Source organism: Macaca thibetana, chromosome 19 (genome assembly GCF_024542745.1).
Source record: "Macaca thibetana thibetana isolate TM-01 chromosome 19, ASM2454274v1, whole genome shotgun sequence".
NCBI lineage: Eukaryota > Metazoa > Chordata > Mammalia > Primates > Cercopithecidae > Macaca > Macaca thibetana.
Window position 1 is genome coordinate 35,878,307 of NC_065596.1, and position 15,653 is coordinate 35,893,959.

At 56.9% G+C, this 15,653-nt stretch overlaps 2 protein-coding genes across 21 annotated transcripts in view; one reads left to right on the forward strand and one right to left on the reverse strand.

Moving 5' to 3' along the window:
- Window positions 1-10,541, forward strand: part of LOC126943250 (60S ribosomal protein L28) — a 108,513-nt gene extending 97,972 nt beyond the window's left edge. For 14 of the 20 annotated variants that reach the window (XM_050771834.1, XM_050771837.1, XM_050771832.1 and 11 more), the window contains exons 2-5: window positions 8,117-8,142; window positions 8,522-8,610; window positions 8,741-8,864; window positions 10,093-10,541. In XM_050771834.1, the coding sequence (XP_050627791.1) occupies window positions 8,530-8,610; window positions 8,741-8,864; window positions 10,093-10,370 (483 nt within the window). In that variant the 5' untranslated portion in view covers window positions 8,117-8,142; window positions 8,522-8,529 and the 3' untranslated portion in view covers window positions 10,371-10,541. Of the gene's footprint in view, window positions 1-4; window positions 90-177; window positions 535-590; window positions 595-645; window positions 650-755; window positions 775-8,110; window positions 8,143-8,521; window positions 8,611-8,740; window positions 8,865-10,092 lie in introns of those variants that run through there. The other 6 variants (XM_050771819.1, XM_050771829.1, XM_050771827.1 and 3 more) reach the window with 6 other exon arrangements.
- On the reverse strand, window positions 1,447-8,086 carry TMEM238 (transmembrane protein 238). Its single transcript, XM_050771855.1, has 2 exons — window positions 5,911-8,086; window positions 1,447-1,570 (listed from the first exon to the last, which is right to left on the reverse strand). Exon 1 carries the CDS (start codon window positions 6,443-6,445, stop codon window positions 5,918-5,920), a length of 528 nt encoding a protein of 175 aa, XP_050627812.1. The 5' UTR covers window positions 6,446-8,086; the 3' UTR covers window positions 1,447-1,570; window positions 5,911-5,917.
- Window positions 10,542-15,653: the final 5,112 nt, after the last annotated feature.

Below are 15,653 nucleotides of genomic sequence, written 5' to 3' on the forward strand. Positions count from 1 at the left end.
CCAGAAAACATGCGGAGGAAGCACATGTGGGCGCTGGGCTGGGCGTGCGGCGGCCTCCTCCTCCTGAGCTGCAGCATCTGCTTGTTCTGGCGAGTGGGCCTGGGATGGGGCGGGCGCCTGCACCCCCAAGGGGAGGGTCCGGCCGCGGGCAGGGGCTGAGCCGTCCGCTCCCTGCAGGTGGGCCAAGCGCCGGGACGTGCTGCACATGCCTGGTTTCCTGGCGGGTCAGTGCGACTTGTCCAAGTCAGTCTCGCTGCTCTCCAAGCACCGAGGGACCAAGAAGACGCCGTCTGCGGGCAGCGCGCCGGTCGCCCTGTCCAAAGAGTCCAAGGATGCGGAAGGGGCCACCGAGGGGGAAGGGACAGAAGAGGGTGAGGAGACAGAGGGCGAGGAAGACGAGGATTAGGGGCGTCCCCGGGGGACTGCTCAATACAGATACGGTGGACGGATACGTGTTCTCGTCTCTGAGAGCTGTGGGGAGCAGGGGGCATGGCGCACACAGAGGCGAGGGTAACAGGTGGGGGCTGGAGGGGGTTTGGGGATGGAAGCTCAGGGGGCCCCAGGCTGTGGCCATGGGGGTGTGAGCTGAGGGGGACCCTGGAATGAGAGAGATCTGGGAGGTAAGTGGGGAGCTTCTGAGCTGAGGGGGATCTGTGCTCATGGGGGTGTCCTGGGCTGTGATCATGGGAGCCGTGGACTGAGGGGGTAGAGGTGTACGAGTGCTGGAGTGCGGGTCTGAAACGAGGGAGTTGGGGATATGTGGGGGTGGCGGGGTCTGAGGGGTGCCTGGACTGGGCGGGGGCAGAAGCATGCCACAGCCATGGAAACGTGCCCCTGAGTCTCCTCCATGGAGTGCCAGTGACCGACAGTACCCCCCCGCCGCCACCCCAGATACACCTAGATTACCATGGGCTGCTCTCCACCAGTAACAGCATGGCGAGGCAAGGGGTGGGGGTTCCGGGCACAGGCGCCTCCTCAAAGGGCAAGGGCCTCTCTCATGGACGATGACTTCAACTCCCAACTCCCCAGTGGCCAGTGGCAATTTTCCTGGAGGTTCGCTGCAGTCTAACACTCGTCCTACCCGTCCCTCCCTCCCTCTCCCTGCACCAAGCTACCCTTCAAAAGTGTTTCCCCAATAAATATCTTGCAAGTCCAATTTGTCTCCGTGTCTGCTTCTCAGAGAACCCAAACTCACACAGCGATGTCGGGGTAGAGTGGAGGGGTCTGGGCTGAGATCCTTATCCCCCGGGCCCCTCCCTGGTCCCCTCTGAGAAGGGGCCAGTATAAGGCTGGGCTCCTATATCCCCAGGGCTCCCGGTCTCCCCAGGGCAGGGGCAGCCTCACCTCAGGTGTGGCCAGGCCCCACCTGGGTGCTAGAAGGAAGCAAGCCATCTTGTCTCCGTTCCCACCCCAGCAGGGTCCCTCTCCCAGACAAACATGCAGCGCTGAGGCAAATCTGCTTTTTATCCAAGTGAGGAGGGAGGGGGGACAGGGAGCGTCCTGCTGGCCACGGATGTAGAGGCAGCTGCACACTGCAGTCCGGTCCTGACAGCTGGAGCCGAGGGGTTGTCTGCAGGAGGGAGGGTGGAGTGAGTGACGGCTCAGGAACCCCCCGCATCCCTGTGTTCCGGGCTCTCTGCCTGGGGGGCAGAGGCAGGGAGCCCTGTCCACCCACCCTTGCCCCTCACATGGACCCACACACTTGTTCCTTCGTCCCTGCATGCCCCCATTTGCTAAGTGTGTGCATGCGTGTGTGCCGTTAACGCACTGGAATCCATGGGTAGCAGACCGGGAATGCAAGCCAGGGAGAGGCAGAAACGGGGAGATGCAAAAGAGAGAGGAAGACGCACAGGCAGAAGGGGAGGGACAGAAGCACAGGGACAAAGAGACCTGGGAGACACAGACACAGAGACAGACAGAGAGAGAGGGAGACAGGCATGGTGGCCCTCATCTCAGACCCTCACCCCAGCATTCTGGCTGCAGCCCGGAGGATCACTTGAGCCCAGGAGTTTGACACCAGCCTGGGTAACATAGGAAGGACCCCATCTCTGGTACCTGTAGTCCCAGCTCCTTGGGAGGCTGAGGTGGGAGGATCGCTTGAGCCCAGGAGGTCGAGGCTGCAGTGAGCTGTGATTGTACCACTGCACTCCAGCCTGGACAACAGAGCGATGGGGGTGGCTCTGCCTGGCTACTCACGGTGGTCTCAGAGGCTGTGGGGGCTACCAGAGCTAGAACCTGTGGGTCCCTCTGCTCAAATTCAGATTCTCTGTCTTTCATGTGCTGGAAGCTGCTCGCTCTCCCCAGTAAGCAAGAGTTTTGGTTTTCAATAGGCCCATTTTCCTTGTAAGTGGGGCCTACGTTCGAGTCAGTGTGGTCTGAGTCTTTGGTGGAGGCTCCAAGAGTGGAGGCCTGTGCAGCTGTGCTAGATGTTTAAGCTACGTAAAGGATTTTCGTTTCTTTTTTTTTGAGATGGAGACTCGCTCCGTTGCCCAAGCTGGAGTGCAGTGGCACGATCTTGGTTCACTGCAACCTCTGCCTCCCAGGTTCAAGTGATACTCCTGCCTCAGCCTCCCTAGTAGCTGGGATTACAGGTGTCCGCCACCACGCCTGGCTAATTTTTGTATTTTTAGTAGAGAGGGGGTTTCGCCATGGTTGCCAGGTTGGTCTCGAACTTCTGACCTCAGGTGATCCACCTGCCTCGACCTCCTAAAGTGCTGGAATTACAGGTGTGAGCCACCATGCCCGACCTCATAAGGGATTTTCTTTTCTTTTTTTTTTTTTTTTTTTTTTTTTTGAGATGGGGTCTCGCTCTGCTGCTCAGGCTGGAGTGCAGTGGCTTGATCTTGGCTCCCTGCAGCCTCTGCCTCCCAGGTTCAAGCAATTCTCCCACCTCGGCCTCCCTAAGTGCTAGGATTACAGGAATGAGCCACTGTGCTCAGCCAGGATTTCCAAAGGTAACAGTAACTACAGGTGCTTATTTTCACATTTTATGCCAAGCTTCATGTTAGCTTATGCTTCACCCGTGCAAACAGATGTTCATGCTTTCTTACACCAGTTCTTCCACTGAACCACAACATGTAGCGTATGATTGGGGTGACTACTTCTTCAAATCTCACAAAGAATAATATACAACTGGAAGCATTCTGGATGCATAGGAGAAAAGTTAATTCTAGCTGGGTGTGGTGGTTCATGCCTGTAATCCCAGCACTTTGGGTGGCTGAAGTTGGCGGATCACCTGAGGTTGGGAGTTCGAGACCAGCCTGATCAACATGGAGAAACCCCGTCTCTACTAAAAATACAAAATTAGCCGAGTGTGGTGGCGCATGCCTGTAATCCCAGCTACTTGGGAGGCTGAGGCAAGAGAATTGCTTGAACTCGGGAGGCAGAGGTTGCAGTGAGCCGAGATTGTGCCATTGCACTCCAGCCTAGGCAACAGAGTAAAACTCCGTCTCAAAAAAAAAAGTTAATTATTTACCTACATAAAATGTCCTAAGATAGAAGAGTTTAATTCTTTTACCAAACCCCTATTTGAGAGATGGATTCAGTCACCCATCCATCCATGTGCCAATAAATGCATTCATCCACTCATCTGTGTACCAAACATCTGTCCAACCACCCATTCATCATCATCTACCTATCTATCCAGAGAGCACGCACAAGCTAGGCGAACCCCGACTGTCCTACGGAGAGTCCTATGAACCAGCTGACGCCCCTGCCCCAAGAAGTTCCCAAGTGTAACCACAAGTTAAGGTGCCCCGGGGAAGTGACACAGGCACCCTCATTCCTTTTGTTCAGTAGGAGTCTCTGAGACCTCCCCAGTACCATGCTGCATGGGTGAGGCCGAGGACACAGAGAAATATCAGGAAAGGCTCTTGTCCCTTTATCAGGCAAGGCTCCCTCCCCAACCATATCCATTCATGGTCCATTCACCAATCCACCACCTAACCACATCTACCCATTAAACAACCCATCCAGTCATCGATCCAACCACAGCTCAGCATCAACCAACCCATGCATTCACCCATCCACCGCCCACCCATCTATCCATTCACCCATCCATCCACTCACCCATCTATCCGTTCACCCATCCATCCATCAAACAACTCATCCATCCACCCATCCACCCATCTATCCATTCACCCATCCATCCACCCACCCATCTATCCGTTCACCCATCCATCCATCAACCAACTCATCCATCCATCCATCCACCCGTCCATCCACCCATCCAGCCATCCAGCCATCCATTCTTCCATCCATGTATCCATCCTTCCACCTCCCTACCCAACCATCAACCTTTCCTGATTTCACACTTTTTGCTGGGTAACATTAGGACCAAGGACACTAGGGACCTAGGTCTTACCCTCAAGGCACTCCCTGTCAGGTGGGAGAGACAGTAACAACGTAGACACAGCACATGGTCATACAAGCAGCAAGAGAGGTCGCTCAGACAATATGAAGACCCAGAGAAGGCCAGAGAAATTGAGTTAAATCTTAAACATGTGAGAAGTTTTCTGGGCGGTGTGGAGACAGCCAAGGGCACCCCTGGTATAGAGAAGAGCAGGAACAGGGACCAACTGGCCATCTGTGGACTGAGAGACATCATTAGTGCAGAGAGGCAGGAGAAACAGGGCCAAAATATGGGGGGGTCCACAGGCCAGTGAGTGCTTCGGTTTAACTGAAAGTGAAGAGGGAGCCACAGTAGGTCTTTGAGCAGAGGCAGCTAGCTGGAAAGGTGTGATTAGGAAAGAGATAGAAGGTAGAGGGGAAAGGGGAGTGAAAGTGTGGCTTCCCTTCTCCTGCCTCAGTTGGTCTTTCTTACTCCTCCTTTCCCAGGACTACAGGTCAGGAGAATCCCAGCTCCTCCACCTAAGTGTTGTGCGGCCTTGGGCAAAATTGGCGCCTTTCTTTTTTTTTTTTTTTTTTTTTTTTTTGAGATGGAGTCTCGCTCTGTCGCCCAGGCTGGAGTGCGGTGGCGCTATCTCAGCTCACTGCAAGCTCTGCCTCCTGGGTTCACGCCATTCACACGCCCGGCCAGTTTTTTTTGTATTTTTAGTAGAGATAGGGTTTCACCAGGATAGTCTTGATCTCCTGACCTCGTGATCCGCCAGCCTCGGCCTCCCAAAGTGCTGGGATTACAGGCGTGAGCCACCGCGCCCGGCAAAAGTGGCGCCTTTCTGAGCTTCAGTTTCCTCCACTGTAGAATGCGGATGGTAATAGTAGTGACCTCGGAGACTCAGTTACATCGAGAGGATTAAATGGGGCCTGGGCTGGGCTCGGTGGCTCAGGTCTGTAATCCCAGCACTTTGGGAGGCTGAGGAGAACAGATCGCATGAGTTCAGGAGTTCGAGACCAGCCTGGCCCACATGGTAAAACCCTGTCTCTTCTAAAAATACAAAAATTAGGCCGGCAAGGTGGTGCACGCCTGTACTCCCAGCTATTTGGGAGGCTGAGGTGGGAGGATTGCTTGAGGCTAGGAGGTCGAGGCTGCCGTGAGATGAGATCACACCACTGCACTCCAGCCTGGGTGACAGTGAGAGATCCTGTCTCAAAACAACCCCAAACGACAACAACAAAACAAAACAAAACAAAACAAAAAAATGGGGCCTGGTGCACCTGGAGGCTGGGGCAAGTGTGGCTCTCCCCGGGCGGGGGGCCTGTGTGACTCGGACCCCACACTTCCCATCTCCAGCGGCAGGGTCTCACAGCCTTCCCCACGTCTGCACCGGTGCCTGCTGTCTCTGCGGTTCTCTGCCAGAGTCTGCCCGTCCCGGTCTCCACCCCTCCCTGGGACTCTACTTCCCCATGGCCGCTCTGTGTCTCCGTCTGTCCATCGCTCCCCCGTCTGTCTCCATTCCCGTCCCTCCCTCGGTCCCTCCGTCTCCCCGCACTGCCCCGCCCGCCCCTCACCTGGGCCTCACTCGCTGCCCGCGCCCGCCGCCCCGGGCCCGGCCTCGAGCGTGGCGAGCTGCAGGCGCACGCGGCGGGAGCCTGCGGGCGGCGGGGGCGCGCGGGCGGCTCGGCTCGCTCTCCGGGAGCCGGGCGCGGGGCGCTGGCCCGCGGCGGCGGGCGCCGACCAGCGGCGGGAGAGCTTGCGCGCCAGGCGGGCGAGCGCCGAGGGCCGCAGGCCGTAGTCGCGCTCCAGCTCCTGGCGCGAGATCTCGATGTTGCCGGTGTACCAGAGGATCCAGCCCAGCAGGCTCAGGAACACCAGCAGCGCGCCCGAGTAGATGAGCAGGTCCCCGAAGTCGCGGCCGCGCACCTGCAGCTGCGCGAACACGCCAGTCAACAGCGCCGCCATGCCTGCCACGTCCAGCGCCACGGCCAGCAGCAGCGCCATCCGGCAGCGGCCCAGGCCAGCCGCGGGTGCGGGCGCGACGGCCGGCGCGGACGGTGCACCCGGCGGGGTCCCCTGCGAGGCGTACACCGCTGGCACCGCCGCCATGGCCTTGCACCGCCGCCGCTGGCGTCCAGAGAGAGCGTTCCGGGGTGCGGCCCGGCCCGGGGCGGGGTCAGGGGACGGCGCCAGGTGTGCCAAGCTCCCGCCTGGTCACCTGAGCCCGGCTGGGCTCAAACCGACCCCGGCCGTGGTTTCCGTGCAGGGGCTATTATTGCTCAGAGGCCTGCGCCGGTGGTAGCCAGGCGCACAGCCACGGGTGCCTCAGGGGCCGTGCCACCCAGGGAGGTCACACATGGCCAAAAATCAGGGCATTTCAGTGGTGGCAGCGTGGGACACTCGGAGCCGGGCGTGGCGTTGTTTCTGCTCAGTGTCCGCCTCCCGAAGCCAGTGCAGATTAGACAGTGCAGATCAGACAAGGCCCTTAGACGCCAAGGAGCTCTGGGACGCGAGAACCAGCAGTCGGGATGGTCTAAGAGGGGGAATCTCAGGGCTCAGCGGAAGCTGAGTTTCCTTTACTCAGAGCGTGTCTTCTGGAGTCTCCTGTGTGCCCAGCGAATGAAAGCCAAGGGAACAAAGCCGGACGAGACCCATCAGGTCCAGAGCGCACCCGTGGAGGAGGCTGGGCGAACCCCGACTGTCCTATGGATAGTCCTATGGACCAGACGAGGCCCCTGCCCCAAGGAGTTCCCAGCTGTAACCACAAATTAAGGAGCCCTGGGGAGGTGACACAGGCACCCTCGTTACTTTTGTTCAGCAGGAGTCTCTGAGGCCTCCCCAGCACCATGCTGCGTGGGTGAGGTCGAGGACACAGAGGGATATCAGGCAAGGCTCCTGCCCCTTTAGGGTGGCCCTGACAACGGATCATAACCTCCCAGGGAGCTGATGGGGCGTGACAGGCACACTGCAGGCTGGAGGCACAGGTGGAGGGCAGAGAAGAGGACTGGCAAATCTACAGAATCCTAAGGGGAGCCAACAGCAGCCACATGCAAATCTCCCTCTCTCCAAACAACTCTCCCGTAGAGGGCATCCGTGCTCCCATGGGGTGGCAGTCTACGAGAAGTTTCCGTGTAGGTTCTCCCCAGGCTTAAACAGTTCAAAAGTTTTATTTCAAGAAAACTCTGGGGAGGGCGAACTGCAAGGGGGCTGCCGAGATTAGCCGAGGGATCCCGAATGAAGACGGAATGTTTCCGAACAGACACACCTCTCCGAAGAGCGTTTCCGGAGGGTTCCGAAAATGCCCGAGCGGGCCTCGGCGCCTTCATTGGCCATCACCGCGAGGGCTTACGAAGACCGGAAATATCCAAAGGTGCCGGGGCTAGGCTTAAATAGTTCACGCATTCACCAGTTCGTTCATAAAACAAACGTTCGTTGAGCGCCCATCATATGCCAATCACAGTGACAAGCGCTGGGTGAGCAATACCGGAGAGACAACGATGAGGCGTGGGTACCAGGACCTCTCGAATTGGAGCCACTCAGAAATCCAGCGGTGGAGTTCCGAAAACTTCCGAACGGTCCTCGGAACACGCTCTCGGCTCTCTAACCGAAGAGTTCCGAATATTCCCGAGCGTTGAGCGATTGGTAGGCGGAAGTAGCCGAATATCATCGAGCCGCCTCGGAGGTGGGGACCGACAACTCCCGTTGCGCCCGCCCAGAGAGGAAGCGGAAATGCGTGTGCGGTATTAAAGGTGTCGTCCCGCCCCCTCCCAACCTCTTTCCGTCTCAGGTCGCCGCTGCGAGACGAGGTGAGGGTCCGTCTTCTTGGTGTGGCCGCCATCTCGCGCCCGCCGCCCGCACCCTCGCAGCCCTGTGCCTGCCTTCTCCCCTTGCGCCTCAAGGGTCCTTGGCGGACCCCAGCCCCACCCCCTGAAGTCGTTGTGAATTCTCAAGTTCTTTTCCCCTCACTCTCCCGGAAGTTAGTCTCGGCTGCCTGAGTGCGGTCCCGCCGCCTTAGGTCACTTAGTCCCGCCCGACGGAGTTCTAGGTCGCTGTCTGCCCTCAGGGGTCTCCCATTCACCCACGTTCCCAGTCGCCGACTTCCTCTGCTGTCCTAGCGGGGCCCCCGGCCCAACGCCGGTTTAGTTCTCAGGGTCTGACGCTTTCCACGTGCCCGTTTCCCCGCAGCCGCCGCCATGTCTGCGCATCTGCAATGGATGGTCGTGCGGAACTGCTCCAGTTTCCTGATCAAGAGGAATAAGCAGACCTACAGTACTGTAAGTGGGGCCCGGATGCGTGGCTCCTGCGGGAGGAGGGTCCTGGGTCCCTGTCTCTGGGTCAGCGGGCGGGACCTTCGCATGTCTCCGGGTCCCATCTTCACGATTCCTTGTGCCGCCTCCTTCCCAGGAGCCCAATAACTTGAAGGCCCGCAATTCCTTCCGCTACAACGGGCTGATTCACCGCAAGACCGTGGGCGTGGAGCCGGCAGCCGACGGCAAAGGCGTCGTGGTGGTCATTAAGCGGAGATCCGGTGAGTTTTGTCTGGTTTGGGCCAGAGAGCGGCCCGTTTCCCGGGGCAGGGAGCTGTGATTTTTTAACTGTCAGGCAGGAGGAGTGATAACTGCCATTGCGGCGGGCATCCCTGGCGCCAGGGTGTTGGTCTGGGAACCGGTTTCGCTCTCGGCCGACTCTCTGTGAGCCGCGCGCGTCTGAGCCTGTGTCCTCACCTGTAAAGTGGAGAAACAAAAAAGGACCTGAACTTCCCCGGTGGTGGTTGAGAGTGAAGGCACGGGGTTGATGTTTTCAGATGAAATCCTCAAAGCGAGTCAGGGTGGCGATGGATGGCTTCATCCCACAGGTGGGAAAATTGAGGCACAATAGGGGAGGGGCCCTTGCTGCCACACTTGGAAGGGGACAGGCTGGGTTGGTCGCAGCCATTTGACCCCCATTCCGCCTGTGTAGGTTAGAGAAGAGGTTTTGAGGACCCCACTCCATACGTTCTGCTGTCAGGTGCAGGCCGTTTTGAAGGATTCCCTGAGTGTTCATGGGAGTCGGGGGGCGACTGACGAGGAGTCCAGCTTCACATGTGTTCTTGCCAGGGCTGTGTTTTCTTTTTTTAGAGTGAGTTTTTCTCAGGTCCTTGATTGGAACTGCTTCAGAGCCAAGGGTCCATTGATTCAATGGCAGCAGCAAACGCAGTCTTGGCTAGTGATCCTCCTGCCTGAGGGACACGTAGTCCAGGGAGCAGGCAATTGCTTGGCACCTGGGGACCCCGTTTTGGGGTGTCCTGAAAGCTTTCCCCTCTTGGATTGCCGAATACATGGGTGGCCTTTCCTAGACGAAGGGACTGGATTGAGTGAGGCTGGGCCCCTCAGCCAAGCTGATGTTTAACCACTGCTGTGGGGATGGGCCTGGGGTTCCTGGGAAGTTGTTCATAACCCATTGCCAGGAGCGTGGGCTCTGGCCAGACCTGGATCAGCTCCTAACTGAAGCAGCAGCTTCCTGGCATGAGAAAGGAGTATTTTCGTGGTGGACAGAATTGGGCTATGAGTGTGACAAGCTGTGTCCTCAGTACTCTGTGATGAGTGAGCCTCTGTTAAATGGACAGGTGGGGAAACAGCTACCTGCTGGCCTGCCCGGGCGCCTGCCATGGGCCCGGGGTGCTCAGCTTCTCAGTGTGAGACTGTCCGCACCTGCGTGTTGTGCTAAAGGTGCAGGTTAGGTGGACTGACCCCAGGACCTCCCTGACCCCCAACCAGGCCAGCGGAAGCCTGCCACCTCCTACGTGCGGACCACCATCAACAAGAATGCTCGCGCCACGCTCAGCAGCATCAGACACATGATCCGCAAGAACAAGTACCGCCCCGACCTGCGCATGGTGAGCTGGGGTTTGGGGGTCAGGCGGGGGGGGTGGCCCGTGCTATGGGGAAGGGCCTCCCACTACTGGTTGCATATGTGCTGGAGAGGAATGGATTCTTGCTTTCAACCTACTCCCCACCCCCGGCATGTCCTAGGGGACAGCTTGTGGAGTGTGTGAGCTGAGCCTTGCTCTGCCCCCGCCCCAACCCCCTCCAGGCAGCCATCCGCAGGGCCAGCGCCATCCTGCGCAGCCAGAAGCCTGTGATGGTGAAGAGGAAGCGGACCCGCCCCACCAAGAGCTCCTGAGCCCCCTGCCCCCAAAGCAATAAAGAGTCAGCTGGCTTTCTCACCTGCCTGGCCTGGGCCTCCCTTTGTGAAGCGCTCTGGGGAGCTCTGACCCTGTGTGTTGTCATTCAGGCCATGTCATCAAAACTCTGCATGTCACCTTGTCCATCTGGAGGTGACGGCTGGCCATGGAGGAGAGGTGGGGTAGCTGCCTTGGCTCTGGTTGGGGCAAGGGTCATTGTCTTCATGGAAAAAGCTTGCTGACTTGTTACCGAGACCTACTGTCCCATTGTGAGGTGGCCTGAAGAATCCCAGCTGGGGCAGTGGCTTCCATTGAGAAGAAGAAAGGCGTTTTCTAACCCAGAAGGGTGTGGGCTGAGGGCTGGGCCCTGGTGCTGCAGCAGGGTTTGGGGGCTTGGGGTGTTCCCAAGACCTGGGGGACGACAGGCAGCACCTGAGGAAGGTGACTCATATGCAGAGAGTGGGCACAGCCACGTGTGGAGGGGATGAGCTTTGGTTGATGCAGCCTCGTCTCTGAGATGGGCAGCTTGCTGGGTAGTGACTCATACCCGTAAGGGAGGTGGCAACCCCAGGGTACAGCCAGTGGATGTTGAACAGCCTTAGCATCGTCCCCCTGCTCCAGCCCTCCAGCTGTCCCCATCCCTCCCCAGTCTCTCTGAGCTGGCTCTTGTCTCAGGTATCAGCTCAGTGGCCACTCCTGGGCCGCCCTGTCACCCAAGCTCTCCTGATTGCCCAGTCCTCCTGTTTCCTTTGGCCTGTTTGCTCCCTACCATTTATGACAGGTTGTGAGGCCAGGAGTTTGAGACCATCCTAGGCAACATAGTGAGACACAGTCTGTAAAATAAAACTACCTGGGTGCGCTGGTGTGCTCCCTGTGGTCCCAGCTCCTCAGAGGTTGAGTAGAGGCTGAGGTGGGCGCGGCACTTGAGCCAAGAGTTTGAGGCTGCAGTGAGCCCATGAGCCCACTACTGCAGTCCAGCCTGGAAGACAGCGTGACACTCGAGAGAGAGGCTTGGATGGGGAAAGAGTCACCTGTAAACCACTGCCAGGGACCGAGGATCCAGCATCCAGGACACCCCTGGTTCTGGCCATCGTGGGGTACCCGATTCAGAGAAGGACTCTACTCCGTGTCTGAGACTACCCATGGCCTTGTGACTGAGAGTAAAGGGACTGTCGGTCTTGACTTGCCATTGGTTGGCGTCATAGAGGGCTGGGAGCCCTGCCTTTTGGGGCAGACAACTGCCCTTCCGACCTCAGCCCTGTCTGCTCCAGCCTTGCCCAGCTTGAAGGAGAGCAAATCTGACCACTTCTTGCCAGCCCATCTGCTGTGGATTACCATGTCCTCTGTCCTTCCCTTAGTTGGGTCTGTTAACTCGGATTGAGGGGTTGCTGTAGAACTGAGTTGGGTGACTTGGTATCTGCTCAGGACCCTCGCTGTCCCAGTCCCACTCAGGCCCACCTATGGCTTGCCTCACTCCACTGGGACTCCACCTTCATAAGGAGAGCTCACTGCTCACCTTAGTAGATGGCAGCTTCTCGTGAGGCCTGCCCCTCGCACCTGCTTCAGTTGTCGTCCACAGCACTGATTTCTAGCCAACAAGCTGGCAGGTTTGTCATGTTTTTCCTATGTTGGCGGGCAAGGGGTTTGTCTAGCACACCAGCATACAATAGATGCTGAATGAATGGAGGATATTGAATGTATTAAGGCCTGAGGCCCACCAGGCCTGAGAGTTTGCTCGCCGGAGACTTTGTTTTGGAGATGGAGTCTCACTGTGTTGGCGAGGCTGGAGCGCAGTGGCACGATCTCGGCTCGCTACAACCTCCACCTCCTGGGTTCAAGCGATTCTCCTGCCTCAGCCTCCTGAGTAGCTGGGACTACAGGTGGGTATCACCACACCCAGTTCAGTATTGTATTTTTAGTAGAGACGATTTCACCATTTTGCCCGGGCTGCTTTGGAACTCCTGACTTCAAATGACCCACCTGCCTCGGCCTCCCAAAGTGCTGGGATTACAGGCGCCTGAGGGTTTCTGATGTGGCTGCTGCTGCTCAGGTGGTCTTGTCCTTTAACTGCCTCCTTGCCTGCCCTGGAGCCTTGCCCCTCTAGGCCCAGCCCCCTGTGGAGTCCTGCTGGCTGTTTCCATCCCTGTCTGAATCCTCCCTGCTGTGTGGCCTCCCCTGGTCTCATCCGTAACACAGCCCAGCTTAGTGGACCTCTGTTCTGCGGGTGGCCAGTCTGTCTGTGTGGCTGGGCTGGGGAGGCTATATCTGGTCCCTGAGTGCTACTGGTGGGTTGGGGTGGAGGAACCAGGAGAGGGCTGGAGGGGGAGAGTTGGTCTCAGCCCCAGGGAGTTTGGAGTCCCCAGTGTGCAGAGCAAACATAGATGCACCGTTTCCTTCCTCCAGACCTCATCTTGGAGAGGGAGGTGTTGGATGGGGCCATCTATTGAAGCTTTGTTCACACAAATCACGTCTGTTGGCCTGGAAATTGGAAAACAGGTTAAAGCAAAAATGTGATATTAAAATAAGCAGGCAGGCTCACCATAGTAAAAATGCCGAAAGCCAAAGACACAATTTGGAGAACAGAAGGAAAGCGTCTTGTCACGTATGGAAGGTCCCCGATAAAGTTAGTAGCTGCCCTCATCAGAAACAACAGGCCCAGGCAGTGGGGACGTACCCAAAGTGCTGAAAGGACCTCCAGGTCATCCTGTCCCCAAGAGTGATGCCGCCAGCATTCCCAGCTCGGGGCTAATGGTTCACAGAAGCCAGGAATCAAACTGCCTGGGTTCCAGTCCCAGCTCTGACAGTTGTGCCCAGCTGTGGGGACTTGGGCAGCTCATTTAGTAGTTCCGTGCCTCAGTTTCCCATAAGTAAAAGGCCGTTTCGAGTGCCTTTCACAGACCTACATGAGGCAGGTGACTCTGTTCACCGCTGTCTCCAGCTCTTAGTCTGGTAACTGCATGGTGAGTGAACCCAGGGCGCACCCTGGAAGACTGCCAAGCCCAGTTGTGTGCAGAGCGCTGGGGACTCCAGACTCCCCACAGCAGCAGAGACTCGGGACTGAGGTGTGCTCTGTTCACAGGACATGCTGGCATCTACTTGTCAGGGCTGCGTTGCTGTGGCTGTGCAACCTTGTGCAAGTTCCTCAACCTCTCTGTGTCTTCGTACCCTCATCTGTAACATGTCAATCGACCTTACTACTCAGGGTTGATGAGAAGATGAAATGTGCAGAACCTGCTTCACTGTGCCCACAAATCTTGATTGTAGGAATAAATTAATGACTTTTTATAAATATTTTTATCAGATGGACTCAGATGATCACAAATGTCTTCACATGCCTATGACACATTTGCACACAAACTAATGCTCGTGTTTCCCGAGCACCTGGAAGACACCAGATCCATGTGCAGTAATGCCTGGTGGCTCCAGGTCTGCCCCGCCGTCCTGGGGGGCCGTGAGCTTTCCCAGCCTCCTGCCTGTGTTTGTTTCTGTCCTTGGCTGCATTTCCAGTCCAGGCTGTTTGGCTCTGCCTGGGAATTGTATTGATTCCCCTTTGTTTTTCTTGTAGCCAGTTACTGGAATAAAATCATCTACTTTAAAATCTTTCATTGTGAAATATGCATGTGGTCTTGAAAAACTGCAAATGTGGCCGGGTGCGGTGGCTCAAGCCTGTAATCCCAGCACTTTGGGAGGCCGAGATGGGCGGATCACGAGGTCAGGAGTTCGAGACCATCCTGGCTAACACGGTGAAACCCCGTCTCTACTAAAAAATACAAAAAACTGGCCGGGCGAGGTGGCGGGTGCCTGTAGTCCCAGCTACTCAGGAGGCTGAGGCAGGAGAATGGCGTAAAAACCCGGGAGGCGGAGCTTGCAGTGAGCTGAGATCCGGCCACTGCACTCCAGCCTGGGCGAGACTCTGTCTCAAAAAAAAAAGAAAAAAAGAAAAACTGCAAATGAAAGAGGAGTATGCAGGGGAAGAAAATCTCAGAATCCCAGCCCCTAAGTCAGCCACCTGCACTTCTCCTTTTTGGAAACTTCACGCATATGCATGCAGATCTCATCTTTTTGTTTAAGAGACAGTGTCTCACTGTTGCCTGGGCTGGAGTGCAGTGGCGCAGTCACGGCTCACTGCAGCCTCCAACTCCTGGGCTCTCTCAATTGTCCCGCCTCAGCCCCTTGTGTAGCTGGACTAAGGTGTGCAGCACCATGCCTGGCTAATTTATAAAGATATTTTGTAGAGACAGGGTCTCACTTTGTTGCCCAGGCTGGTCTTGACGTCCTGGGCGCAAGCAATCCTCCTGCCTCGGCCTCCCAAAGTGTTGGGATTATAAGCGTGAGCCACCGCACCCTCGTCTTTTAATGTCCTACACAGCGTGGAGCATGGCAACAGGAACCTCCACCTTGCTCCTTTTCCCTCACGCACTGGGCTGTCTCGTCAGCACACAGGCTGCGGGCCCCTTTCGGTGGCTCTCAGCGGATATGCTGCATTGACGAAGCCATTTATTTAAACACCCCTCAATGGCTAATCCCCCAGAGGCTCCCCAGCACCCCTCTCCTCTGTTCCTCTTGAACACCTGGCCCTCCCCCAGGCCCAGCCATCCCTAACATGTCCGCATCACACCTCCAGCGGCCCCTGCTCCCACCGGCCTCCCACACCCGCCCGCTCTCCTGCTGTCCCTCCAGGCTGTTCTCTACACAGAAGCAAATTGATCTTTACAAATGATAAATCAGACGTGTCATCCCCCTTGGCCGACGCCCCCCTCCATGATGAATGGAAGCCCAAACCCTTCTCTAGGGCCAGCAAGGCCTTGGATCTGGCCCTGTCCAGTCTCCCCAGCCTCCTCAGGCTGCCATCTCTAAGGCCTCTCTCCTCCCTGAAGCTCCTAGCTGGTCCCTAGGCTCAGACTAAGACTGTCTCCAAAAAAAAAAAAAAAAAGATATTCACATAACATAAAGTCCATGCTTTTATAGTGCACAATTCAGTGCTTTTTAGTTTTCACAAAGCTTTGCAACCACAACCCCTATCTTATTCCAGAACATTTCGTCATCCCGAATGGACACCCAGTATCCATAAAGCAGCCACTCCTACTCATGTTCCCTCTAGCCCCTGGCAATCGCCAACCTTTTTTTTTTTTTTTGAGACAGGGTTTTGCTCTG